Source organism: Ambystoma mexicanum, chromosome 9 (genome assembly GCF_040938575.1).
Source record: "Ambystoma mexicanum isolate Mex_15411 chromosome 9, UKY_AmexF1_1, whole genome shotgun sequence".
NCBI lineage: Eukaryota > Metazoa > Chordata > Amphibia > Caudata > Ambystomatidae > Ambystoma > Ambystoma mexicanum.
In genome coordinates, this window is record NC_090931.1 from 593,580,010 (window position 1) to 593,602,777 (window position 22,768).

The 22,768-nt window shown below is 47.4% G+C and overlaps 1 protein-coding gene across 7 annotated transcripts in view; it reads left to right on the top strand.

Moving 5' to 3' along the window:
* Positions 1–22,768, top strand: part of NCOR1 (nuclear receptor corepressor 1) — a 2,268,409-nt gene that overhangs the window by 862,167 nt on the left and 1,383,474 nt on the right. For all 7 annotated transcript variants that reach the window (XM_069615218.1, XM_069615220.1, XM_069615222.1 and 4 more), the window contains one exon: positions 12,647–13,196. In XM_069615218.1, the coding sequence (XP_069471319.1) occupies positions 12,647–13,196 (550 nt within the window). The remainder of the gene's footprint in view (positions 1–12,646; positions 13,197–22,768) is intronic.

Here is a 22,768-nt window from a genome sequence, read left to right on the forward strand (position 1 = left end):
TCATCGGTCGTCTTCCCCGTCCTCGTCCGAGGACTCCGCCCGTCGGCGGGTTTCTTATCCCACCAAGCGAGGAATGGGCTTCCTTCGGGAAGAAAATGTTGGCGATTCTTGAATCGCAGGGCTCCGGTGCGTCCGCGCCTCCGAGAGGGGTCGGTCGTGCCAGTACTGGAGACAAGGCTCGTACGCCTTCGGGCTCGGGTGGTCGGCACGATTCGCGGGAGAGGTCCCGCTCGGACAAGGGGAATCTTTCCAGTCATTTCTGTTCCCGGTACTGGTCCTCGACGCGCTCTAGCCCGTGTGCACCTGTGGAGTCTTCGAAGAAGACGCCGACGCCGGTGGCACCGAGGTCGTTGACGGACTCTCTCGAGGCTCCGCCTCTGAGGAAGTCGTCAACGCCATCGGCGCCCAGGCTGTCGAAGGACACCCCCGGGGCTCCACCCTCGAGGCCTGTGTCGAAGCCGTCGATGTCGGCGCCACGCTCAATGTGGACGCCGGTTCACTCGACGCCTTTCGAGGCTGTGGTGTCTGAGGTACCCCGTGGCATGGGGGAACCCCCTAGGAAGGCCCTGGCCAAGGCTAAACATGTCTTTCCTCCGTATGCTTTGCCCCCTTCCCAGCCTATGGAGTATATTTCCGAGGTGGAAGAGGGTTCTGAAGATGGGTTGGTTCCGAACGCGGTGCCAGATGAGATTCTTTCTGGTCATAGCCAGATTGAGGACTTGCGTCAGTCCCTGCATGACGCCAGTGGCCTGTACACCCCTCCGGAGGTGGAGTTCTGAAGGCCTGAGCCTGGCACCCATTCAGAGTCATCGTACCGGCACCTTATGTCGAGTGTCACAGACTACTTGGGGTGGTCGGCGCCTCTAGTTGATTTTGTGCAGGATGACCTGACGGATATCCTCGACGAAGGTGCGTCCACTGACCCGGTACTGACATTCCATATGGCTCTGCAAAGAAGGGTGGCAGCGGCTTGGACTGCTCCGGAGAGTCTCCCGGCAGTGGGCAAGTCTTTCCCGCGAAAATACCACCCAGCCAGTAGTGACCCCTGCTACTTGACCACGCACCCCACTCCAGAGAGTTTGGTGGTGCAGGCGGCTACGGCCCCACCAAAGCAGGCGTCATATCCTACCATCCCTCCTAATAGGGACGAAATGCGTTTTGATGGCTGGGCCAAGAAAGTTCTACAAGGGGGTATGGCTCTTCAGGCGGCCAACTCCGTATGTGCCTTGTCAGGTTTCACACACACTGCGTGGAACTGTATTTCATTAGCGGCTTAACATATTCCCGAAGGGGACGAATGGGATGGTTTTCTTGCTATTATTCAGGATTGCAAGGATGCCATGTGTGAGTCCGTTCAGTCGGGTTTGGACATGGCAGACTGTGTCAGCCGGTCCATGGCGGCGAGCACCATGATATGCAGGTTTGCGTGGTTGATGTGCAAGGCAGGCTCCTCAACATGCCCTTTGATGGTGAACATCTTTTTGGCAGCAGGGCTGACGAGGGCCTTGAGAGGTTGCAGACCTCCAAAGCTGCAGCGAAGTCGTTGGGCGCTGCAGTCCGCCAACCTCCGCCTTTTCGTCCTAGGGGACATCAGTGGAGGGGAGGTTCCTTTCGTTATTACTCATCCTTTAGTGAAGCGAGATGAGTTGCCAGTCAAAGGGGCAACCATAGTAGTGGCAAAGGTGGAAAACAAGGTACTCGAGGTGCCAAGGCCGCGCAAGCAATTGCCTTGTTGCCCTCAGGCAACGCCGCAGCCGCTTCTGCTCAGTCATGAGGCCCATCCTTTGCCGTTTGGGGGAAGGCTGGCGCAGCATCTTGTAGAATGGCGTGCCATTACTTCAGATGTGTGGGTTCTGGAGATCATAGCCCACGGCTACTGTCTTCTTTTCCGGCCGAGGCCTCTCGACAATCCACCAGGGAATCTCTCTTTGAAGAGTCTGGATCCGCTCCTTGCGCAGGAAATTCAATCCCTGCTGGAGAAAGGCGCCATAGAACTGGTGCCTGTAGCGGAGAGGAACAAGGGATGGTATTCCCCTTATTTTTAGATTTCGAAGAAAGACGGGGGATTGAGACCCATCATGGACTTGCGTGGTTTGAACAAACTCCGCAGGAAGGACAAGTTCAAGATGGTTACTCTGTCTCTCAAGTCCTCCAGGCCCTTCAACTTCAGGACTGGTTGGTGTCTCTCGACCTCAAGGATGCTTATTTTCATGTGCCGATCCATCCCAAGCACAAGAAGTACCTGAGGTTCGCGGTTGGCGACACGCATTGTCAGTTTCGGGTCCTGCTGTTCTGATTGACCTCCGCCCGAGGGTTTTCACCAAGCTCATGGTGGTGTTGGCAGTGTATCTCAGGAAAGGGGGGATTCACGTCTACCCTAACTGGACGATTGGTTGATCAGGGCGCGCTCTCCCAAGCAAGTCCTGGATCATGGGTCTGTCACCTGCCACTCCCTTCACAGGCTGGGCTTATCCCTCAACTTGAAGTCCCACTTGACACCAACTCAGCGGCTCCAGTACATCGGAGCAGTGCTCGACACGTCCCTGGGGCAGTGTTTTCCTCCCCAGGTGAGGGCTCATCACATTCAGCAGATGGTGCACAAGTTCCAACATGCCCAGAGTCTCCCTGCGTTCGAGTTCTTGAGATTGCTCGGCCTCATGGCATCCTGCATTCTTCTGGTGCCAGAGGCCAGGTTGCGGATGAGATCTTTGCAATGGGCACTCAAGCTCCAGTGGTCTCAGACCTCCGGCAGGATGTCGGACACTGTTCAGGTGGCGTCCTCGGTCGCCCAGGACCTTCTGTGGTGGGCCGTCGAAGGCAGTCTGATGAAGGGGGCTCCTTTTTGGCTACCCTGTCCAGAGGTGACTATCGTGACGGACGCATCCCTTACGGGATGGGGAGCACATGCCAACGAGTTGACAGCGGTCGTTGGTCTCCGTCGGAGTTCAGACTCCATATCAATCTGTTGGAGCTGAGGGCCGTTAGGCTTGCCCTCAAGGCTTTTCTGCCGACTGTGCAAGGAAAGAATGTCCCGATCCTGACGGACAACACTGTGGCCATGTACTACCTCAACAAAAAGGGGGGGGCAGGGTCACTTCCTCTGTGCAGGGAGGTGATGCAGCTCTGGTTCTGGGCCATCCAGCAGGACATTTCGATCTCAACAGTTAATCTGGCCGGAGACGAAAACGAGACGGCGGATGCTCTGAGCAGGCAGAGCATGATCTCTCACGAGTGGGACCTGGCTCAGGAGATTCTCCTGGAGATCTTCGCCTTTTGGGGGACCCCTAAAGTGGATCTTTTCGCCTCCAGTGTCAACCGGAAGTGCGAAAGGTTCTGCTTGCGGGAATCTCCTCCAAACGGAGCCCTAGGGGACACGTTTGTGGTGGAGTGGTCCTTCCCGCTGCTGTACGCGTTTCCTCCAGTCCCTGTCATTCCGCAAGTGCTGAGGAGGTTACGGAGGTTCGGTTCCCAGATGATCCTCATTGCTCCGGCATGGGCTCGGAGGACGTGGTAGCCGGACCATCTGGACTTGTCCATTTGCCCTCCACGTCGTCTTCCCTACCGAGACGATCTGCTCTCACGGGAGGGGGGGTCAAGTTCTCCATCCAGAGGTCAGATCCCTCAACCTTCACGCTTGGCTTGTGAAAGGTTGAGGTATAAGGCTTGGGACCTCCCTGAAGACGTGATGGAGGTGTTGCTTTCGGCCAGACGGCTGGCAACAAAATCCCTGTACCGTTGCCGTTGGAGGAAGTTCTGCAACTGGTGCAGGGTTCAGAAGGTGGATCCTTTTTCATGTGACATTTCTGTTGTTCTGTCTTTTTTGCTTTCTTTGGCCCACAAGGGCCTACATGTGGGTGCCATTAAAGGTTACCTGGCTGCGCTGTCTATATTTAAGCGCTCGTCTGAGGAGTGTTCTTATTTGAAAATCCCTTTGATTTCTTAGTTTCTGAAAGGGCTCACTAATGTGTTCCCTCCGTCAACTTTCCAGGTGCCCGGTTGGGATCTGAACCTTGTTCTCAAGTTTCTAATGGGTGCTCCCTTTGAGCCTTTGCATTCTTGTCCTTTGAGACTGTTAACCCTTAAAACTGTGTTTTTAGTTGCGGTTACTTCCGCTCGCAGAGTGAGTGAGTTACAGGCACTTTCAGTTAAGCCACCCTTCACTGTATTTCATAAGGACAGGGTTTTCCTTGGAGTTCGTCCTTCCTTTCTTCCGAAGGTGGTGTCGGAATTTTATTTAGGCCAGAAGGTTATTCTTCCGGCATTTTATCCTCCTCCGCATCCTGGTTAGGAAGAGGAGAGGCTCCATAGGCTCGATCCTAGGAGAGCTTTAAGCTTTTATATTTCACGCATGTCCCGGGTCAGAGTGGACGATCAACTCTTCATTGGTTACGCTGGAAAGCGTTTGGGACAAGCTGTGACTAAGCAGACTTTTTCTCGCTGGATTATTCTGGCAATTTTTGAAAGTTACAGCTTGGTGGGTAATGACCCACCGGTCGGCTTGCGGGCCCATTCTACCAGGTGTATGACTGCCTCTACTGCCCTACAGAGGGGTGTTCCTATTCGTAACATCTGTGATGCAGCCACCTGGGCTTCGGTCCATACTTTTGTACGTCACTACTCCCTCAATTCCATCCGTGGGCAGGATCTGGCCTTTGGCAAGGCGGTCTTTTGCTCTGCAATTTGACTGGGCATTCTAGATTTCTGTATTCTAAATTATTTTCCTACCTCCTTGCATTGGTACTGCTTTGGGAGTCTGTCATAGATATGGAATACGTCGGAGGACCCAATCCTCTCGAAGAACAAGTTACTCTCTTACCTGGTATCGTTCTTTCGATTGGATGGTCCGACGACGTATTCCATATCGCTCCCTCCCTGCCTTCCCCGCTACAGAATTTCTTATGCGATTGCAGCTTACGTTTCCGCAAGGCTTTGTGTGGTCAGACTGGCAGAAGACTGGTGCCACACGTTCTGGGAAGAAACTACAACTGAGGCTACTGGCGTCGTGCGTCCTACTTGTAACATCCAGTGCCGTCGGAGGAGGTCCTCGAGGACGGCGTATCGACGTCATTGACGCAGGACGCAGACGCTGAAAGATTTTCCGAAGCAGCATAGCTGTGGTGATTACTGTCATAGATATGGAATACGTCGTCAGACCATCCCATCGAAAGAACGTTACCAGGTAAGAGAGTAACTTGTTCGTTAGCATCATTGAAGAAATGAGAAACCCACCAGGCTGCGATAACACTCCAACCCCCTCAGAAAAACTATGCAACGACCTGGCAGACAACTTAAAAAAAAAAAAATCAATGACATCCGGCAAACCATACAAAAGCGACCAACCAACCACAACATACATCCCAACAAACCTAACACGGAACCACAGCACAAACTCCAAAGCTTTCCTGAAATATCAGAACAGGCATTCGCAAAGCTGGTAAAACGAAGCAAGAAAGCAGGATCACCCATAGACCCCTGTTCACCAGACATCTACAAATCAATCCTTGCGCAATGATCACCAGCAGAACACTACAGAAACCTTCTAAATCTATCACTATTGACGGGGAATGTACCGAAGATCTTCAAATCAGCATACATCAAGCCACTCTTGAAAAACACAAATGGTGACATAGATGACCTTTTCAACTACAGGCTCATCTCGAACATCCCCTACCCAGCAAAACTTCTAGAAACCTAAGTTTATAAACTAACCCAAAAACACGCAGAAAAACACCACCTACTGGACCAAGCTCAAATTGGTTTCAGACGAGCGAGAGGAACGGAAACGGCACTACTATCCATCTGGGACGACCTCAAAACTAACGCAGACACAAACACTACGTCAGCCCTTATTCTGCTCGACCTCTCCGCAGCCTTTGACACAGTTAGCCATGACACCCTGACCAATAGACTAGAAGACATAGGCATAACAGACACAGCACTACGCTGGACCAAATCATTCCTAGCAGACCGAAAAGAATCCGTATGGATAAAACCTTTCAAATCCACTCCACGAGTTAACGACTGTGGAGTGCCACAAGGTTCTTCACTATCTCCACTATATTTCAACATCTATCAGACTCCGGTCATCAGAATCTTCAAAAAATACAACATTACATGTTACAACTACGCAGATGACACTCAGCTCATCTACAAAATCAAATACACCGATGCCGACCAACCTTAACCGACTGTCTAAAAGAAGTATTCAACTGGATGGATACCAACAACCTGAAAATCAACCCAGGAAAGACAGAAATCATGATCTCATCCAAAGACCAAGAGAACGAAACCCCCATCCCATGGCCTACGGAAATGGGAAACGCACCAACACCATCGAAGGTAGTAAAAAATCTGGGAGTCCTAATGGACAACACCCTAACACTGGAACCACAAATAAATGCAACAGTGAAGAAATGTTTTTTCCTCCTCCACACGGCAAGAAGAATTCTACCTTTCCTCTCCTTCACGCACAAAACACTCACTATCGTTGTCCTAATCATGTAAAAAAAAAAACAGCCTCTACCTCGGAATACCAGAATACCTCCTGAACAAACTTCAACGGATCCAAAATGCAGCAGCAAGACTACTCTTCAAACTATCCAGAAGAGACCACATCACTCCAGCCCTAAAAACACTACACAGGCTCCCAGTAAAACATTGCATCACCTTCAAAACAATGTGCATAACGCACAGGGCAATCAGCGGACAAGGAGCAGAATTCTTACAAAAGAAAATAACAATCTATAAACCAACGAGACGCCTCCGATCAAGCAACAAAATCCGCCTGGAACTCAAACCATACCTTAAGAAAAAACTTGGAGGCACCTCCTTCTACCACTTAGCTGCAAAAACCTTGAACAACATCCCAAAGGAAATAAGAAACACTGAAGATCACCTAAAATTCAGGAAATCACTAAAAACCTGGCTCTTCAACACCACAGACTAAATCTGGAAACCAAAACCGGAAAAAGGATGACTAAACCGGAAAGGACAGACATTCCCGACCCGAGAGGGTATCTCCTACAGCACCTGGACGGTTGATATCAGTTAGACTGGAACACAGGCGGCACGCACGGAGGCTGAGTCAACCACCCCAGACCATCCCACCAACACTTTCGCCCGCCCCTTAGTTACCGCCAGGTACCACAGTTGTGTGGAATTGTCGAGATATTGGCAATCACCACACTCCCTGAGAGGTTGACAATGGCAGATGCACTGGCCACAGGAGTATGAAGGGAGGACTAGGGGAGCTATGAGAGAGCTTGTTAGAGGTGGGGGCCAGAGGAGTAAGGAAACTTGTATGCCAGTCGGACCCAGATCAGGACAGAGCCGCATCAGAGGAGACTACGCAAACCGAGCGCCTCAATTCAGGATAGAGACGCTAACTAACCAACCCTACTAACCATTTCCCTTTCTGCATACACCTCTCAAACTCCAAACCAAACGCAACCAAAACCTACAGCACAACAAACCGCACAAACTTCACTACATTGCAACAACAAAACAAAAACACACATAGTCTTGCACAACAGTACACAACTACCGGCCCCAAACACTCCAGGCCCAGCCAACAGACCCACCTGGGTGAGGCCGCCAACAGCACATCACTGCTCTCTTGCACCTTTCCTGCTTCCTCCCACTAACTCAACCCTTCCCTCCTCTTTCAGAGCCGCCAGAGGACCACTCCGGTGGTGATAGTGCGCGGTACAAATGTCCTTTAACATTAACATAGTGATGCCTTTGTGTAGCGCAGGAAGGGGAAGGGGAGGGATTGTCTGGCCCCATTCCATGTTCCTGGAGCCCAAGTATGGGTGTGGGGAATGAGTGAAAACAATATTTGTCCCTGATTGGACAAATAATGACTGATTGAATGGTGCAAATCCTTACCATTGGTGGGCTTGGACTTTCTTCAAAGCTGGATTTTGGATAATAAGATTCCTCCTGCAGCCATTTCTGATCGGTTTTGGAGCCATGAATCCCTCGTAGAAGAACAGCTGATTGAATATGATTCTTGTTGGTGCCCAGCATCCGTTTCGGCATCTAACCCGGTGAAGCCCTCTTGGACTACCTGATCTGCGAAGGCCCTGTGCAGTGCTTCAACTCAAGGATTGGTGGGACCAACCAGTCTCAACGTGTTCTTGAGGATCCAGCTGTCCTGAGCCTTTGGAAGTGTCCCTGGACTACCTGACCGACTGACCAGCTCTCCAGTGTGATACCTTACTAGAACTGATGCCATTCCGCATTTGGAGCCACAACTTTGGTGGTTGCCAACTTGTGGTACAAGTTGCCTACCCAACGAATTTCTGCCTCCCATCTTCAGGGGATCATGCTCTAGAAGGAAAACTACAATTGCGACTGTTAGGATGCCAGCTGTCTGTGCACTGTGGCCCTCACTGGAAGTCTCCTTCCCCAGTCCTGTGAAGTGTCCCGACAAGTCCTGCATCAGTGTTTTCTGCATTGCTCCATCGCCAGCGGTTGCACTCTGCTCCTGTAGCAGACTGTAAAAATACTTGCACCTGCACCGGAACCAACGGTGGGGAATCCAACCTCCAACGACACCAAGTCGATCCACAAGTCCTCCTTAAAATAAATCGGAGTCTGGGGGTTAAATAACCCCAAAGCATTTGCCTCCCCTGTCCTTCAATGGATAACATTGGGAACAACTCTTTGTAGCCTCTCACTCCACTGTTTTTTTTTTTCAACGGAGTAGGAAAACCTGAATGATAAGGCATTATTACTAAGCAGTAAATTTGTTGCAACTCTTAAATTGAACAATCATCAGCTAAAGTAACTTGCCCGCATCAGATGCATGGTGGGGGGGAAGCATTGTGACTTTTTGGGCATAAGGTCCAGCTTTTCTTGGGGATTGAACTGCTGAAGCTATGGATTAACACGAGTGACTTGGTTCTTTTTTTACTGCATCACTTTACTTAAGTCTATCATTTATTTAAGTTGTAAGCATTTTAAGAACCTATGGTGTCTGTACTTATGTTTGTTATTGTGTGTTGTGCAATATTATCACCTGCTTGTTTCGTTTTTTAGAGTGTTTAAGGCCCAAAATACATTCCTGCCTAAATTGAATTATTCTTTGCTTCAATGTGTGGACTCCTTGTAGCCCCCTGGCCTCACTTGCGCTCTTCACAAAAACGTGACTGCCCTCTTTTCCCATCTTGATTGGGTTATGGCTAACCTCACGGAGTTACCCTGTTCACTCGAACTATGGTGGCCTCCTAAAATCTGTCCACCAGGCCAGATTCTAGAAATCCATCTGAACATCTGTGTACTGTCACGGAGCTTGGTGCATAAAATAGCACAAGTGCTAATCTTCTCTGAAATCATGTCACAATTAGTCCAACATTATTTATATAATTGAGCGCAATGAATAATTTTTGCATTGTGAAATGCAAAACAATACTACTTATTTTATGACTTTCTGCGGGCAGTTAGGCTGGCCCTTATTACCTTCTCCCTTCCGTGCGTCATGCCACTACATCAAAAAACTAGGGGTGTTGCCTCTTTTCAGAGAAGCAACAAAACTGTGTTCTGGGCTTTGGAGCACGATGTGCTTCTGACCACAGCCTACCTTGCTCAGACTCAGAATGTAATAGCAGATTCTCTGAACAGAACGACAAGTGGAGCTCTGCCATTTTTAAAAAAAGAACTGGTGGAGATCTTCGCCTTTTGAAGGATACCTTGAGTGTACCTCTTCGCTTCCAGTGCGAATAGGTAATGTGGGTTGTTCTGCACCAGGGAATTGCTTCTGCAGGGAGCTCTGGGAGACACATCTATCAAACAAGCCTGCACGTTAGCACTGTAAAATGGTATCTTACTTTCATTCTGCTAAATAACCCCTGAACCAGGATCTTTCTTCAAAATCTCCACTGGTAAACAGGTTCTGGGGCGCTCTCTGTGCCCAGTCCCTCCTGCCCCCCACACACTGAAGTTTGTTGTAGTTGCATCCGTTTTGAACTAGGTCTTTACTTTCTTTATGCAAGCTCCATTTGAGCACCTGTATTCATGTTCACCAAGACTGCTCATCCTTAAGGTGATTTTTCAAGATCCATCATCCTGTTTTTATCCTCTGCCTAATCCCTGTAAGCTGGAGAAGTCCACTGCCCGGACCCTATGCAGGCCCTCGGCTAATATGTCTCTCTGACAAGAAACATCAGGAAAGATGACCAGCTTTGCCTGTTATGCTGGTGCTCACACAAGTAGGGCCAGGACTATAAAGATCCTGTGCAGATCAAATGGTTCATTCTCTGCATCTCTGAATGTTGTGATCTTGCTTGGAAGTGTCATGGATGGCCTCCCAGACTCAAAGTGTGGTTTTAGGGTTTTTATTGGACACAGGATGATACTCACGATTTGCAACAGATTGCTCCAGGTTTGTGGCATGGTAGTGGGCTTTCCCTTATTGCTGTGGGCTCCTGCTTTCCTGCCCAGGCGATGCTAAATCGTATTTTCAAGTGGCTATTGGTGAACCTTATGGTCTCGAAATTAGCTAATGTGAGGGCGCAAAGGTCGTAGCCTTCTCTATCGAGTGCCCTCCAGGGTCCTTCTAGGGGTTCCCTGTGCTAACACTTCCCAGGTTTAATTACCGATTGATGGCTTTGTGCCTTGTTCCTTCTGCCTACTCTCCACTCTGCTCTGTTCCTGCTCTTCTCCTACCCTCTCTACTCTTTCTCTCCACCCACTCCCCTCATCCTTTGCTCAGATGGTACACTCTTCTCGCCATTACTCTCCTGTCTTCTTACCCTCTCCTCGGTCTCCCCTTCTCCTCTCACACAACCCACCAAACACTCCCTCACACAAAGCTTCACTCTAACTATTTGATACTACTCTTTTTTTATTACCTACAGGTCATCTGGAACAATCTCTGCCACAAACTCCACAACGCTTTGCTTCAACATATGCCTTCCTGTGACTCTTGTGGTCCACCGCCTCTCCTAACCTCGCCCTAACACCCTTCACTTGCCTTTAACTGACTTTTATGCTCCTCCCTTCCTGTTGGTCCTTCCACCTTCCCTCCATTGTTCTGTTGTCTCCCATGATCCCAAAGGCCAATTTGTGTCTGCTTTTTGACCCACTGATGGGTTTTCACTCTGCAGGTCTGTATAAACCCCATTAGTCCAAGCCCACTTTTTCTCTGGCCATATCGGTCTGGTGTTGGGCTGTAGATATTTCTGTTTGCTTGGCTCTGCTTTCTTCATACTTAGTGGTCAGTATAGTTGGCACAGCACGCAATCCTTGAGCTTGGGTATTTCAGAAACTTAGTTTGGACCGTTAGTTAATTTCTTCAGTTCGCTGTGATCTTTCGATGGTGGCTATGCATGCAGGTACCTTTTAGTGGTGAAATGAGGCGAGAAGGATGTGGCCACCATCGAAACAGCAAGTTATTGAGAGGCTGACGGTGGCATGATATCCTTTAAACGTGGCCCATGTAGTGGGGGCAGAGACTGGGGCCCTCCAAACTCCCTCACCCGAACTGTATGGCAAGAATAACTCTGGTGAAAACCATGGACCACCCTGCCCCAGGGTGGGAGGTGTCCTGTTGACTCCCCCTACACCGCCCCTCTGGCGGAATCAAGCCTCTGGCTCTGTCACAGAATGCTGTGCCTGAAGGTCTTTAGGCTCACTCTACTAGGGGCTTGTCTGCCACTTCTGATCCTCAGAGGGGAGGTTCAAGCTTTATAAATCTGTCAAGTGGTCACATGGGGTTCATTGCACACATTTGCCAAATATTGCTGCCTAAATTTCCTGATGGGAAAGGACATTCGATTTGGCCGCGGAAGCCTACAGTTTTTCTGGTATAGCTGGCGGTTTCTCGCTCTCCTCTCTTCTTCTGAATTAAGTACTATATCAAAGATGAGAAATCTGTGGGAGGAAGGAATCCATTTGAAGAATACATTATTTGCTTCTCGGTAATGTTCCTTCTGGTGGATCAGAACTTCCTCATGACGATTCATCATCTCCCTCCCAACCTGCTCCGGTACGATAGCCCAGTGTGTTCAGTGCTTGCTGCTGTGATCTATGTGTGATCTGCAGGTTGCAGGTGCAAATACCGGCATGGCCAACTCAGCTTTTCATCCTTCCGAGGTCAATAAATGAGTAGCAACTTTGGTTGGGATGACAATGTATGTAAATATGTTCCATATACAGCGCTTGGGCATAAGGGCTATATAAATAAATCGTTTATCATTATCTTGGCAGATATTTTGTACTCCATTCTTTTCTGCTGTCCATCAGCGGCAAAGTGTTTGAGAAAAAGGGCAGAACTGGTGTCATGGGGTGCAGCGGCTCCATATATACTAACCCTGACATCCTGTCCATTGTAGGGGCATGCATGGGCACGGACAGACACATGCAGCACCCTTGTGGGCAAGAAAATGAGGGGAATCTTGTGGGAGAGAGGTATCGTCAATCAGAACATTACTGAGAGTATGTAATTTGTTCTTTTGGGCAATGTGTTTTGTTGGTCCATCACAGAATGAATCCGTAAATGTCCCAATTAAAATGTGGATGAGGCTTTTCATGAACCTAGGTACACTTTTGCAGATTTGAGTAAACTGTAGCTGCTATATTTTAATTTGCTGACTTTGTTTAGCATGTTAGCATCATTAACTGTAATGTTTCATTTCTTTTTAAGGTGCAGACAATAGTTCAGATACAGAAAGTGCACCATCACCTTCCACTGCAGAAACTTCCAAACCCAGCAATGAGCCTGCCAGGTGCTCAGTCAGTGATACCCAAAGCATTGAGACAGTTGGCGAGTCAGATAGTTCAGGTAAATCAGTACCCGAATCGGCAAATTGCCCAGCTGTACAAGTGGAGAACACACCAGACGATCAGTGCAGCGAGTTTAAAGTCAAGGAAGAAATCGGTAATGAATCTGAGGATCCATCGGAGGTGGACAGCAAAGTGCATAGCTCAGAAGCTAAGCTGTCATCCCTGTCTCCCCCTCAAACCAAAGTAGAGCCCATTGAGCCAGAAATCCAACTTTCCAGTGAGATCAGCGTGAAAGAGGAGAGTGATGCCAAAGTCGAAGATTTGGATGGGCCCAAGGAGAAAATTGAGGCTGTGGATGTGGTGTTGGTGGAGCAGCCCAATCCCGCAAAGCCAGAGTTGCAGTCCGACAATGATTCCAGTGCCACCTGCAGTGCAGATGAAGAAGTTGATGGAGAGCCTGAGAGACAAAGGTAGAGTTTTGTAGCTTAGTATATATTGAGTTACTTGTGTTGCATTCCATGCACAAACTTTTCAGCTTCGACTTAACCTGATAACCAATGTTGTATGTCTGTCAGCCATTCATGTTTTCTTGACCATAAACCTGGTGCATAAGTCTCTATTACAAAGGAGTACGTGCATTATATATAGCTAGTCTATGAAGCTGCTCTACCTTCATAGCCTGAAACCAGCAGACTATTGAATTAACACTTGCAGCTCTTCCCATATATGCCCTTATTTGGAACTGGATCATACTGTAATCAGTCCCCTTTGATGGTTTTAGAAAGGATTTTCTTTTCGCTGCTTTCCCTCCGTAGACATCAATGCGATATCCAATCTTTTGTGGCTTTGAACATGGTCTGACTTTTAGAGGCCAGCGAAGCCTTTTTACTTCACAGCCCTGCTAAACTCATCTTTTTTTGGGAGCCCTGGTCAATCCCTATGTCTATTGGTGCAGGAGATCTCCATTAATCATAGTCAAATCCACATTTTGTATTACTCTTAATACGTCAGCTTCAGTGAAGTGCGGTAAAGACACTGAGTCCCTGTAGTTCTGTTAATTGTAACCTTTTGGTTACAAACATGTGTCCAGGCTGGTGGCAGTGGATACTTTGCTATGTTTTTTTATCATGGTCTTGTGCACATTTACATTTTACAGCATAATGCAATTTAGAGTTTCATATACTCTAAAATAGCTGTGTCCCAAGATTGTTGCCTGTCCTTTGGCCATTTTGTACTTTGACATTATTCCTGCCCTCTTGAGAACTCAATTGCCACATATGGAAAGCCCTTTACCGGGGAAAGCCTCTTGCCATGTGGCGTTTGTTAGGTACGATTTTCATAAATGTGAATAATCTTCCTTACCTGTGTCAACTCCAGAACTTTTTTGCTTGGACTTTGTAATTATTTTTCCTTATCCCTAGCTAAAGGGGAATTTTTTTCCCCTCACCCCATCCCCTTTACATTGTATATAGTGAGCCAGCACACCCCACCTTATGTGGAGTGCTGGGGAGATGCAATGTATCCCCTTGCTTACTTACCTGGTAACATTTTTGTTACAATTGCACGTTTACTTGAATGGCTGGTGGGAGTGAAACTACTTTTATGACATTTAGTCATTCTTACTCGCAGAGTGTTGAATCAGCCGTGGTAATGCATAGGATGGCCACAATTATTTCTCCATTTCTTGTTTCTTGTTGTTACTTGGGTCTTCTGCCATCCTAGGCAGGAAAGACCCTGTTTGAAGTTTTGTCTTTGGTGGGAATCCTTTGTATTCCCCACAAGGCTCCAAAGTGTCTGAGAAGGCAGGAAGCGAGGGAGGAGTCCTAAACTCTGCATCCTTTGTCTTTCACCTTGCCTGATAGGAATCGGTTCCCACTGGGGTTGCTGGCTGTCCTGATTGGACAGCCAGACCGCCCCTTTCGGTAAACTGCAGGTAGAGTTTGCAGAAGTTGTGCTGTAGTTCCTGATAAATACTCACATCCAGGAAGCTGCTGACGGGTCAACTACTGGAACCAAATCCAAAGAGGAAGAAGACGGCTGTAACGATTTCCAGTGACCGGAGAGCCTGCTGTTACCGGAGCCTGACGTAACCCTTCCTACCAATTGACCTGGGCGTCCCGAATGCGACAACTCCTACCCAGAGGCTGATGAGATTCACTAGTCTTGAGAAAACCTGCAAAACGAGCCACCCCTTGACTTGCTGTGGGCTTGCTGGACTGCAAACCACCAATACCAGGGGACCTCGAGCCTGAGTGCAGGGCATGGTCTTCCGAAGTCCGATTTCATCCAAAACTTAGGTGCACTCCTGCTGGGCCTCCAGAGACACGATTCCAATCCCTGAAGTCCCCTCACTCGAGTGCAGGACTGAGAGAGTGAAGAGAATCCGACAGGCGATATTGGTTCTTCATCTGGCTCCTGTAAAAAGGCACCAAAGCCACAGAGCCGTGAAAACCTGTGAAGAATCCTTTGCTGGAAGCCTCCTCGGGCGACTGCTGCTGGAAGTTCCCATCCATCTTTTATCTCCAGACCAAGAATCCAGAGACCGGGTCCTGTGCTGCTGTATCCTGAAAGCATCCACCCAGAAGCTCTTCCTTTCTCCTAAGGTAGTGTGAGGGCTTGGCTAGTACTTGCCTTAAGCCTTGTGTGATTCCTGTGAGGCTGAGTGCGATTTGTGTGGTTGGGAGTTTGCCCATACCATTCGCCCAGGCCTAATGCTGGAATCATATAGTGAGCATTATGTGAAGTCCCTGAACACTTTTAACTAACTCTAAAGCCTAAACTCTAATACCTTCAGCTATCCCTCTGCAAATACCTCCCATCTCAAGCTCTTCGTTCCTCTTCCTCCCTCAGGGTGAGTCATTTTTCAAAGAAACAACCTGGGGGTAGATCTTTGTTCGGCTGGGGCCTCCCTCTGGAACAGCCTCCCTGCCACTCTAAAACTTGAGGAGAACCATCTCCGGTTCCGGAAGCACTTCAAGACCTTCCTCTTTGCTTCTGCCTTTGCCCCCCCTCTCCCCTGCTGATCTGTTCTCTCTTGGCACCGAGCACCTGACTACCCTCTGTCCTCCGGGCCCAGGTACCTGCTCACCCTGCAACCCTCCCGCACTACCTCCAGGCCACCCCTTGCACTGGGGTCTGTATCTGTACCCATACAGTCCACCCCCCCTTTTTTCCTGCACTTATCAGACCTACCCTGTCTGCTGCCTTAAACCCTGCACTTGCTGGTTGCACTACCACTGTTTGTTGCCTTTATTATTTATTTATTATTAATCTGTTTCTCCTTTGCTCTGCACTTTCCACTTCTCCCCCCTTCCATGCACCTTTCCCCTCCCCCTCTCTCATGCACTTGCACGTTCTCAATGTCACTGGGCCTTGTAAGGTCGTTGTTTTGTTCGCCCCTGTTCCCCTCCCTTGCCTTGTCGCACTCTGAAACACTTGTGTACGAGTGCGATAGAAATACAATATCAATAAAGCCAATACTTCATGAAAAAGAAATCCCCTTTGACATTCCTGAACCGAAACCTATCCTGAGCTGGCTCCTAAACCACTTTTGTCCCACGTGCCTCTGAGAAAACTCATGCTGTAGACTAGGGAAAGACTTTAAAAGATAAGGCTTCTGTCTTGAAAACTATAACAAGTGTAAACATACTTCCTTGCTAAATAAGTTGGTGTGGAAACTGTAGCTCTGTGATTCAAGAAGTTGCAAAGTGTCATTAACTTTAAACTTAACTTTGAGTTGTATACTGCGCCCCTAAAAAGTATTCAAGTTTTCTTACTTTGAATGGTGCCCCGCCCTTCTGAAAAGTAATAAAAGTTGGTACTGTTTTATCATTTCTAAAGTGAATGAGTGTACACGCTTAACAATAGGGTTTACCTACTTTGAATAACTGATTGTCATTCTTAAAGTGTATTATTGGGTTTTGCTTTCCCTGATCTGCTTGGGGCATTTCTAAGACAGTCTTGGAGTTAATACTTTAAGTTTCTTATAGCCCCTCTGAAAAGTATGCATTATTGCTTACCTGTGAATTGCTGACTGCCATTCTGAAAAGTAAAGTTCCTTACTTACCTGAAAATACATTCTTTCTTAAACTGTAATTGGGGTTTGCTCTCTCTGAATTGCTTAGTGTATTCTAAAATAGTTATTTAGTGTCCATACTTATCATTGAGTAGTTTAAAGCCCCTCCAGAAAGTAGGAGTTCCATTACTAGCTCTGAGCTGTGTTCTTAATACTGGTGGTGTAACTATCCATTCAGGAATGAAAAAAGTTAAACATGTTGCAAGATAGACTTGGAACAGGATTGGTTTATTAAGTGATTCTGTAATTGAATAACACTGTATGATCTGACCAATAGGGTCTACTACCCTTGAATTACTTATTGTATACCTAATCTGGTTTTACTTCCTAAGAATAGCTTAATGCCATTCTGAATGCGTTATAGGTTTTTGATATTGATATTTTATTTGTATTGTGCTTGTACACAAGGTTTTCACAAGGTTTGACTAGCTTTGAGTGCTGATTGTAATCTAAATAAGGTTATATCTTGGTTTGTAGACCAGAGGTATTGGGTTGGTGTTTATAATTGTTTTTCTGATGCTTGTGAATCTTCTTAGAATCACATGCTGTGCATATATGCTCTTCCTCTGTCTGGCCCTGAAATGAGATCATCACCTCCACAGCACAGGAGTGCTACCTGGGCTTGATGAAATGGATGCAGGCATCCATCTATGTGCTGCGCTGCCTGGGGTATCCTGCGACCAGGTAAGCCCTGCTGGGCTGAAGTTATTACCATCATGTGCCATTTAGAAATGGCTGCCTGTTTCACTGATGCTTCCGCAGCCACTTTATTCCTGACTTTGTCTGCCTCTGCCTGCTAACTATTAGCCACACATTTCCTTTTCACTGGCCTACAAAATGGAGCCGAAGGCGACGCCGGCCCCGTCATGAGGCTCACTTAGAAGGCCAAGGGACTCTTTCTCCTGTCTGACTCTTGCTGCCGCCGTTGATTCACCTGCCTCAGGAGGGTATTTTGTCTTGTGGTCGCGCCATCTCTCCTCGTCTAAGGTAAGCTTTCTGCCCACTTTTACGTCCACTCCGCTCTCCTTGCCCTTCGCCTTTTCCACACCCCACTTAGCCCTTTGACACCACACAAAGTACCTCTCAAGGTTTGTGTCCTTCCAAGCATGATTGTGATGGATGCTATGCCAGCTCCTCCTCCTCCTTGGTCTTACTAACACTTGTCACGGCATTGATCCCGCCCTCCACTGTCTCCTGCTCCATACAGTCCGTTTTGTATTCCTGCTGTCACCCCCCCTATCCCTATCTGCATAGTCTTACCATGGAGCATCTGACTATCCTTCGTGCACAAGTTCTGAGTCATCAATGCAGCCCAACGTAGTAAGGCACTGCTGAACTGTGTACCCATTGTTTTACATACCAGCACCACAAGGTGGGGCTTTTCCAATCTGTGCCTCGCGATACTGCTGCTTACCTTTCTGTACCTGCTGCGCTTGTACCTTACTTACCTTTAACCACTGTATTGACACTTTCCTGCGCTGTGCTACATATTTCTACCTGCATATTTGATGTTGCCTCCTTATCATGAGGTGAGGCTTTCCCAAATTGTGCACCCACTCCTATGTTTTTCTTTTCCAGCCTTGTGCTGTGTTTGGACCTGCTCACTTGCACTTAATATACCATTCTCTTCCCTCCCTCCTTAACATTTCTCCTTCCTCCCTGACTTTGCACTTCCCCTCCTCCCGCTCTCCCCTGCATTTTGTGTTACAGCATCTGCATGATCTGAATGTCTCAAGGCCCAGTAGGAACATTTTTGGTTTTTTTCTCCCTGGCCCCTAGACTTGTGGGCACAACTATTCCTGTCCTCTGCTCGTGGATCCGTGACTTGAGAAGTATCCCTGGGCAACCCATTGGACTGATTGACTCTCGATTGGGCTCCCTTGCAGCAGCCGTCACCGTTCTTAGTTCCTCCTTGGAATTTGGAGGATCTTCAACTTGTGTTAGAAGACGCCTGTCCCTGCATTTCAGCCTTTTAGTCTCAACAGATGTCATGCATGAATGACCTGCTCCTTTGTTCTCCAACTGAAGATCACTTGTCGCTACCTGATCATGGTGGCTTCCACCAAATCCTGCTTTCTTCGTGTCCTGGAGGTCTGCTTCGGTTGCCTGTCCCATGGAAGTCTGCATCTCTTCGTGCCAAGGGTGACCAGCTCTCCAGTCTTCAGAACCGTATCTCCAGAACCTTGTCCACATTCTAGCTGGTCCCAAACCTGATGCTAAAAACGGCCTCTGCACCTGTTAGGGGAGCTTTACCAAAGTCCTCTGGAAGGTAGATCTCACAAAACCATCCAAATGGTTTGTAGATCTCCAGCTCTTAGTATTAGTCTGTACTACTCATGGAACCTTGTTAGTGGCAGAGCAGTCAGACTTATCAAAAGAGGAAGATGTGAGCAGTAGGTAAGTACACTGCACCTAGCTAGTAATGCACATCAAAGAAACACTTTCACGTACATTTATATTAAAATATGAATGTATTATATTTACACAAGAATCACTTTTAAATACTTTTCACAATAAACCAAAACACTTAGGAATACTTTAGAATACTTTTCAAAGGCCACTGTTTAGTTTGTAGTTGCCTGCGGTTACATTTGTTACATCTGTTGACAGTGATTACATTTCTATCGTATTATTTGTAATAAAGCACACTCTCGAATCTTAGCAGAAATCCAGTAAAGACATTTACTTTGCATACACATTTAAGATTGTGACTTTTGGGAAGGAAAATAGTTGGTTAGTGTTATACTAGCAAGGCTTATGGTTCTAGAGGCAGTTTCTTCGCACAGAAAGTCTTTCAAGTTCCAAAACGCAACCCTAGCTAAAGGCAATTCGAAGAGGGTGAAAGGGGCCCCTAGAGGACCCTGACGTCTATGGAAACAAGGCGGGTCACCACACACGATAGAGACGCCAGACACGAGGTTGTATTCCCAAAGCTAGGGTTTTATTGCAAAGCAAAAGTCTCAGTTGGCCAACTCGGTCTCACGCCCCGTGACGTGTATCTCTAGACCTCGAGGGACACAAGAGAGTGAATTACGTACATCAGTTACATATATACAAAATGCATATCAAACAATCAGCTATGACATGTATAACACCCCTCTTCATTGGGTTTCTTTGAACTTGGTGTGTTGATGGACATCTCCGACCACCATGACACCTTCAAACATCTATTCTAGTAACAATTTGCAATTTGTGAGTGCGTAGGCATCTTTCGGTTATTGAATAGAACATAGCGCTTCTGTTCTTGGAAGCGAACTACATACAGGGGGAGTTGCATTCTGGACCTTGCTATCTATCAGGTGCTATTCGTGTCCTGGGAGCCGACATGCTCTTAGCGGGCTCAGCAAAGGGGGGCCGTTAGAAAAGCTTAATTCAAGACTTTAGCGGTATTATTCTAACATATTCTACCATATAACGAGACTGGCTGGCAGCTGTGAAATGATTAAATGCCCTGCGGCTCTGCTTCAAGGCTACATTAAGGAGGGAGCCGGGCATTCTTCCTGGCGCTGCCTACGTTTGTGTTTCAGTGAAACTCTTGTTATCCTCTCGGCCCTGTGGCCTTGTCCTTTTCATATACAGACAACAATGTTCCACAGTCGAGCAGTGTAAGCAGAAAATATACTGCGAAGCAATAGGAACAGAAAGCAATGAGCAATGGTTAAAAAACAAAATGGCGATTCTTGTTACATCAAAATGCTGTTCATTGGAAAACTCGAAAACCTATATTCTGTCGTATCGTGCATGAGACGGTTGGCCCACGGCCACCAAAATGCGTTTGCGGTCTCAAATTAGATTTCTAGACTGACGGGCTTCAAGTTTTGACAAGCAGTAGAATGCGAAATGATCATGTGGATGCTTTAGAGTCTTTAGGATGTAGCAAGATTAACGTTAGGGACCTTGTTAAGGGCTCGCTAAGGGGATACAAACAGCTGCTTGAGTCAGAGTTAAGAGGGGGGGGGTACCCTGTACACCTCTACGTGCACGCCAACGCTCATGAGCGACTTCACAGATCAAGTTAAGCAATACCATCCTCCCCACAGTATCTTGGGCTAGAAGAAAAGATGGTGGCTGGATTCTCCTCAATGTGAAACCTACCTCCGGATTCCTTGGTCTGATGATGAAAGGCAGGACAATGGACTGGAATCTCTCAGCAGCAGTCTCTAGGGAGGACCTCTGGCACAGTTTATATCAACTTTTCTGGTCACTCTGCGCTTTTTTCTGACTCCTTCGGTCGATCTTCAGTTCCTGCACTGAGCTGGGGGGAGGCTCTGTAGAGTTGGATTGTGTCTCTGGAGTGTCCTTGAGGTCTAAGCAAAGACTTGGACAAATTTGGCCTTTCCACTAAGATGCATTCTAAATGGGAAGCCAGACCCGTAGTGGGAGCTGGTTCCATTCTGACACTCAATCAGACAAAGGGCAGTGGATTGAAAAACTCCTCCCCTCACTCCCTGCCTGCCTAGACACACTGGAGGCTAGGCAGGGACACCCAAGGGTTCCCACCAAATTCAAAACGCACACATTCCTCCCCTCCCAGGACAGTAGAAGGAGGGCTGACAAAGAACAACCACGCTATAAATGGTGAAAAAAGAAAGGAGCCATCAAGTTAGTACTTGGGTGACCCTATTGTGTAGAACCGGGGCTATGGACATGGAAAATTCACACAATACTTGGCAGGGTTTATAGTCATAATGTCGACAACAAAAATGTCGACAGTCAAAAAGTCGAAAAAAAAATGTCGAAAAAAAAAATGTCGACTTTTTTTTTCAATGCATTTTTTTTTCGAAATGGGGGGGTTCCCCCCAGCCCCCCCTTTTTTTATTTTTTTTTATTTTTCCCTTTTATTTTACTCCCGAACCCCTAAAATAAATATATAATTAAAAAAAAAACGAAAGTCGACATTTTTTTGTCGACATTTTTGTCTGTCGACATTTATTTTTCGACATTATGACTCCCCACCACTTGGCAGAACATGTCCACTGCCATCAGCCATAACTAGGAGTTTATCCATGTGACATAAAAGAGAGAAGGGGGATACAAAGTATCCCCTTGGCACTCCACAGAAGGTGGTGTGTGCCAATCTCTCAGACTATATGTTTTAGGAGAGATGCAACGTATCTTGCTATCCTTAACTGTAGTTACTCTAGGATATAGAAAAACATCTGAGGAGCACCCAAAGGGTCTCTGGCAACACTCCACACAGCTGTGTGTTGCAATAGAAGAATACATATGCCTTAAAAAGAGAGATGGAGGAAAGCAGACTCTGTCGGACAGTAAAACACAGAGAACAGAGTTCCAAAAGACCGATCCCATAAGAATGAACGATTGGAAAAAGGTGCCACTCATTCAGGATTAAAATAAAAGGTCCAGAAGTCCAGCAAAAAGTCTCACTAGGAGAGGGGATGAAGGCTACAAATTATTAATCTCCCTAAGAGCACTCACAACCCCAGGGCCTTCTTGAAGGGACACACCACAGAGGTAAGTTGACCCAGCAGATCTAGGAACCCCAGAAGTAGTCCCTGTAGGAATCGGACTACAGGGGTTAAGTTATACTAGCTATTCCTGCCTCTCCCCTGCATAGTTACATGGTCATAAGGTCCTGGCTCTTTCACTTCCTTGCTTGACTAAGACCTATGGTGGTCTGATCAAGGATCCCCCTTGGGCCTTTCCTAGCGTGGTGGTACAGGGAGAGGCACTTATTTAAGCTTTTCCAGATTTCTTGAATGTTTAAACGCAACCATGTGCATTGCTATAAATCTAGTAGTAAACCTACATGAACTTTTAACTTGTGGAACCGGTAAGTCTTAGCCACTAGGCCACACCATCTAAAGGCTGGGCTTACTAAGGGGTAGGGATCTAATTTTCCGATTGCTCAAAAGTGTTTTAATGTGACCCTAGACCATTCTGACACCCCTCCCAACTCTAAGCCTTACCTTGACTGCGTTTGGCTAGACTTCAGTGTCTTTTCTG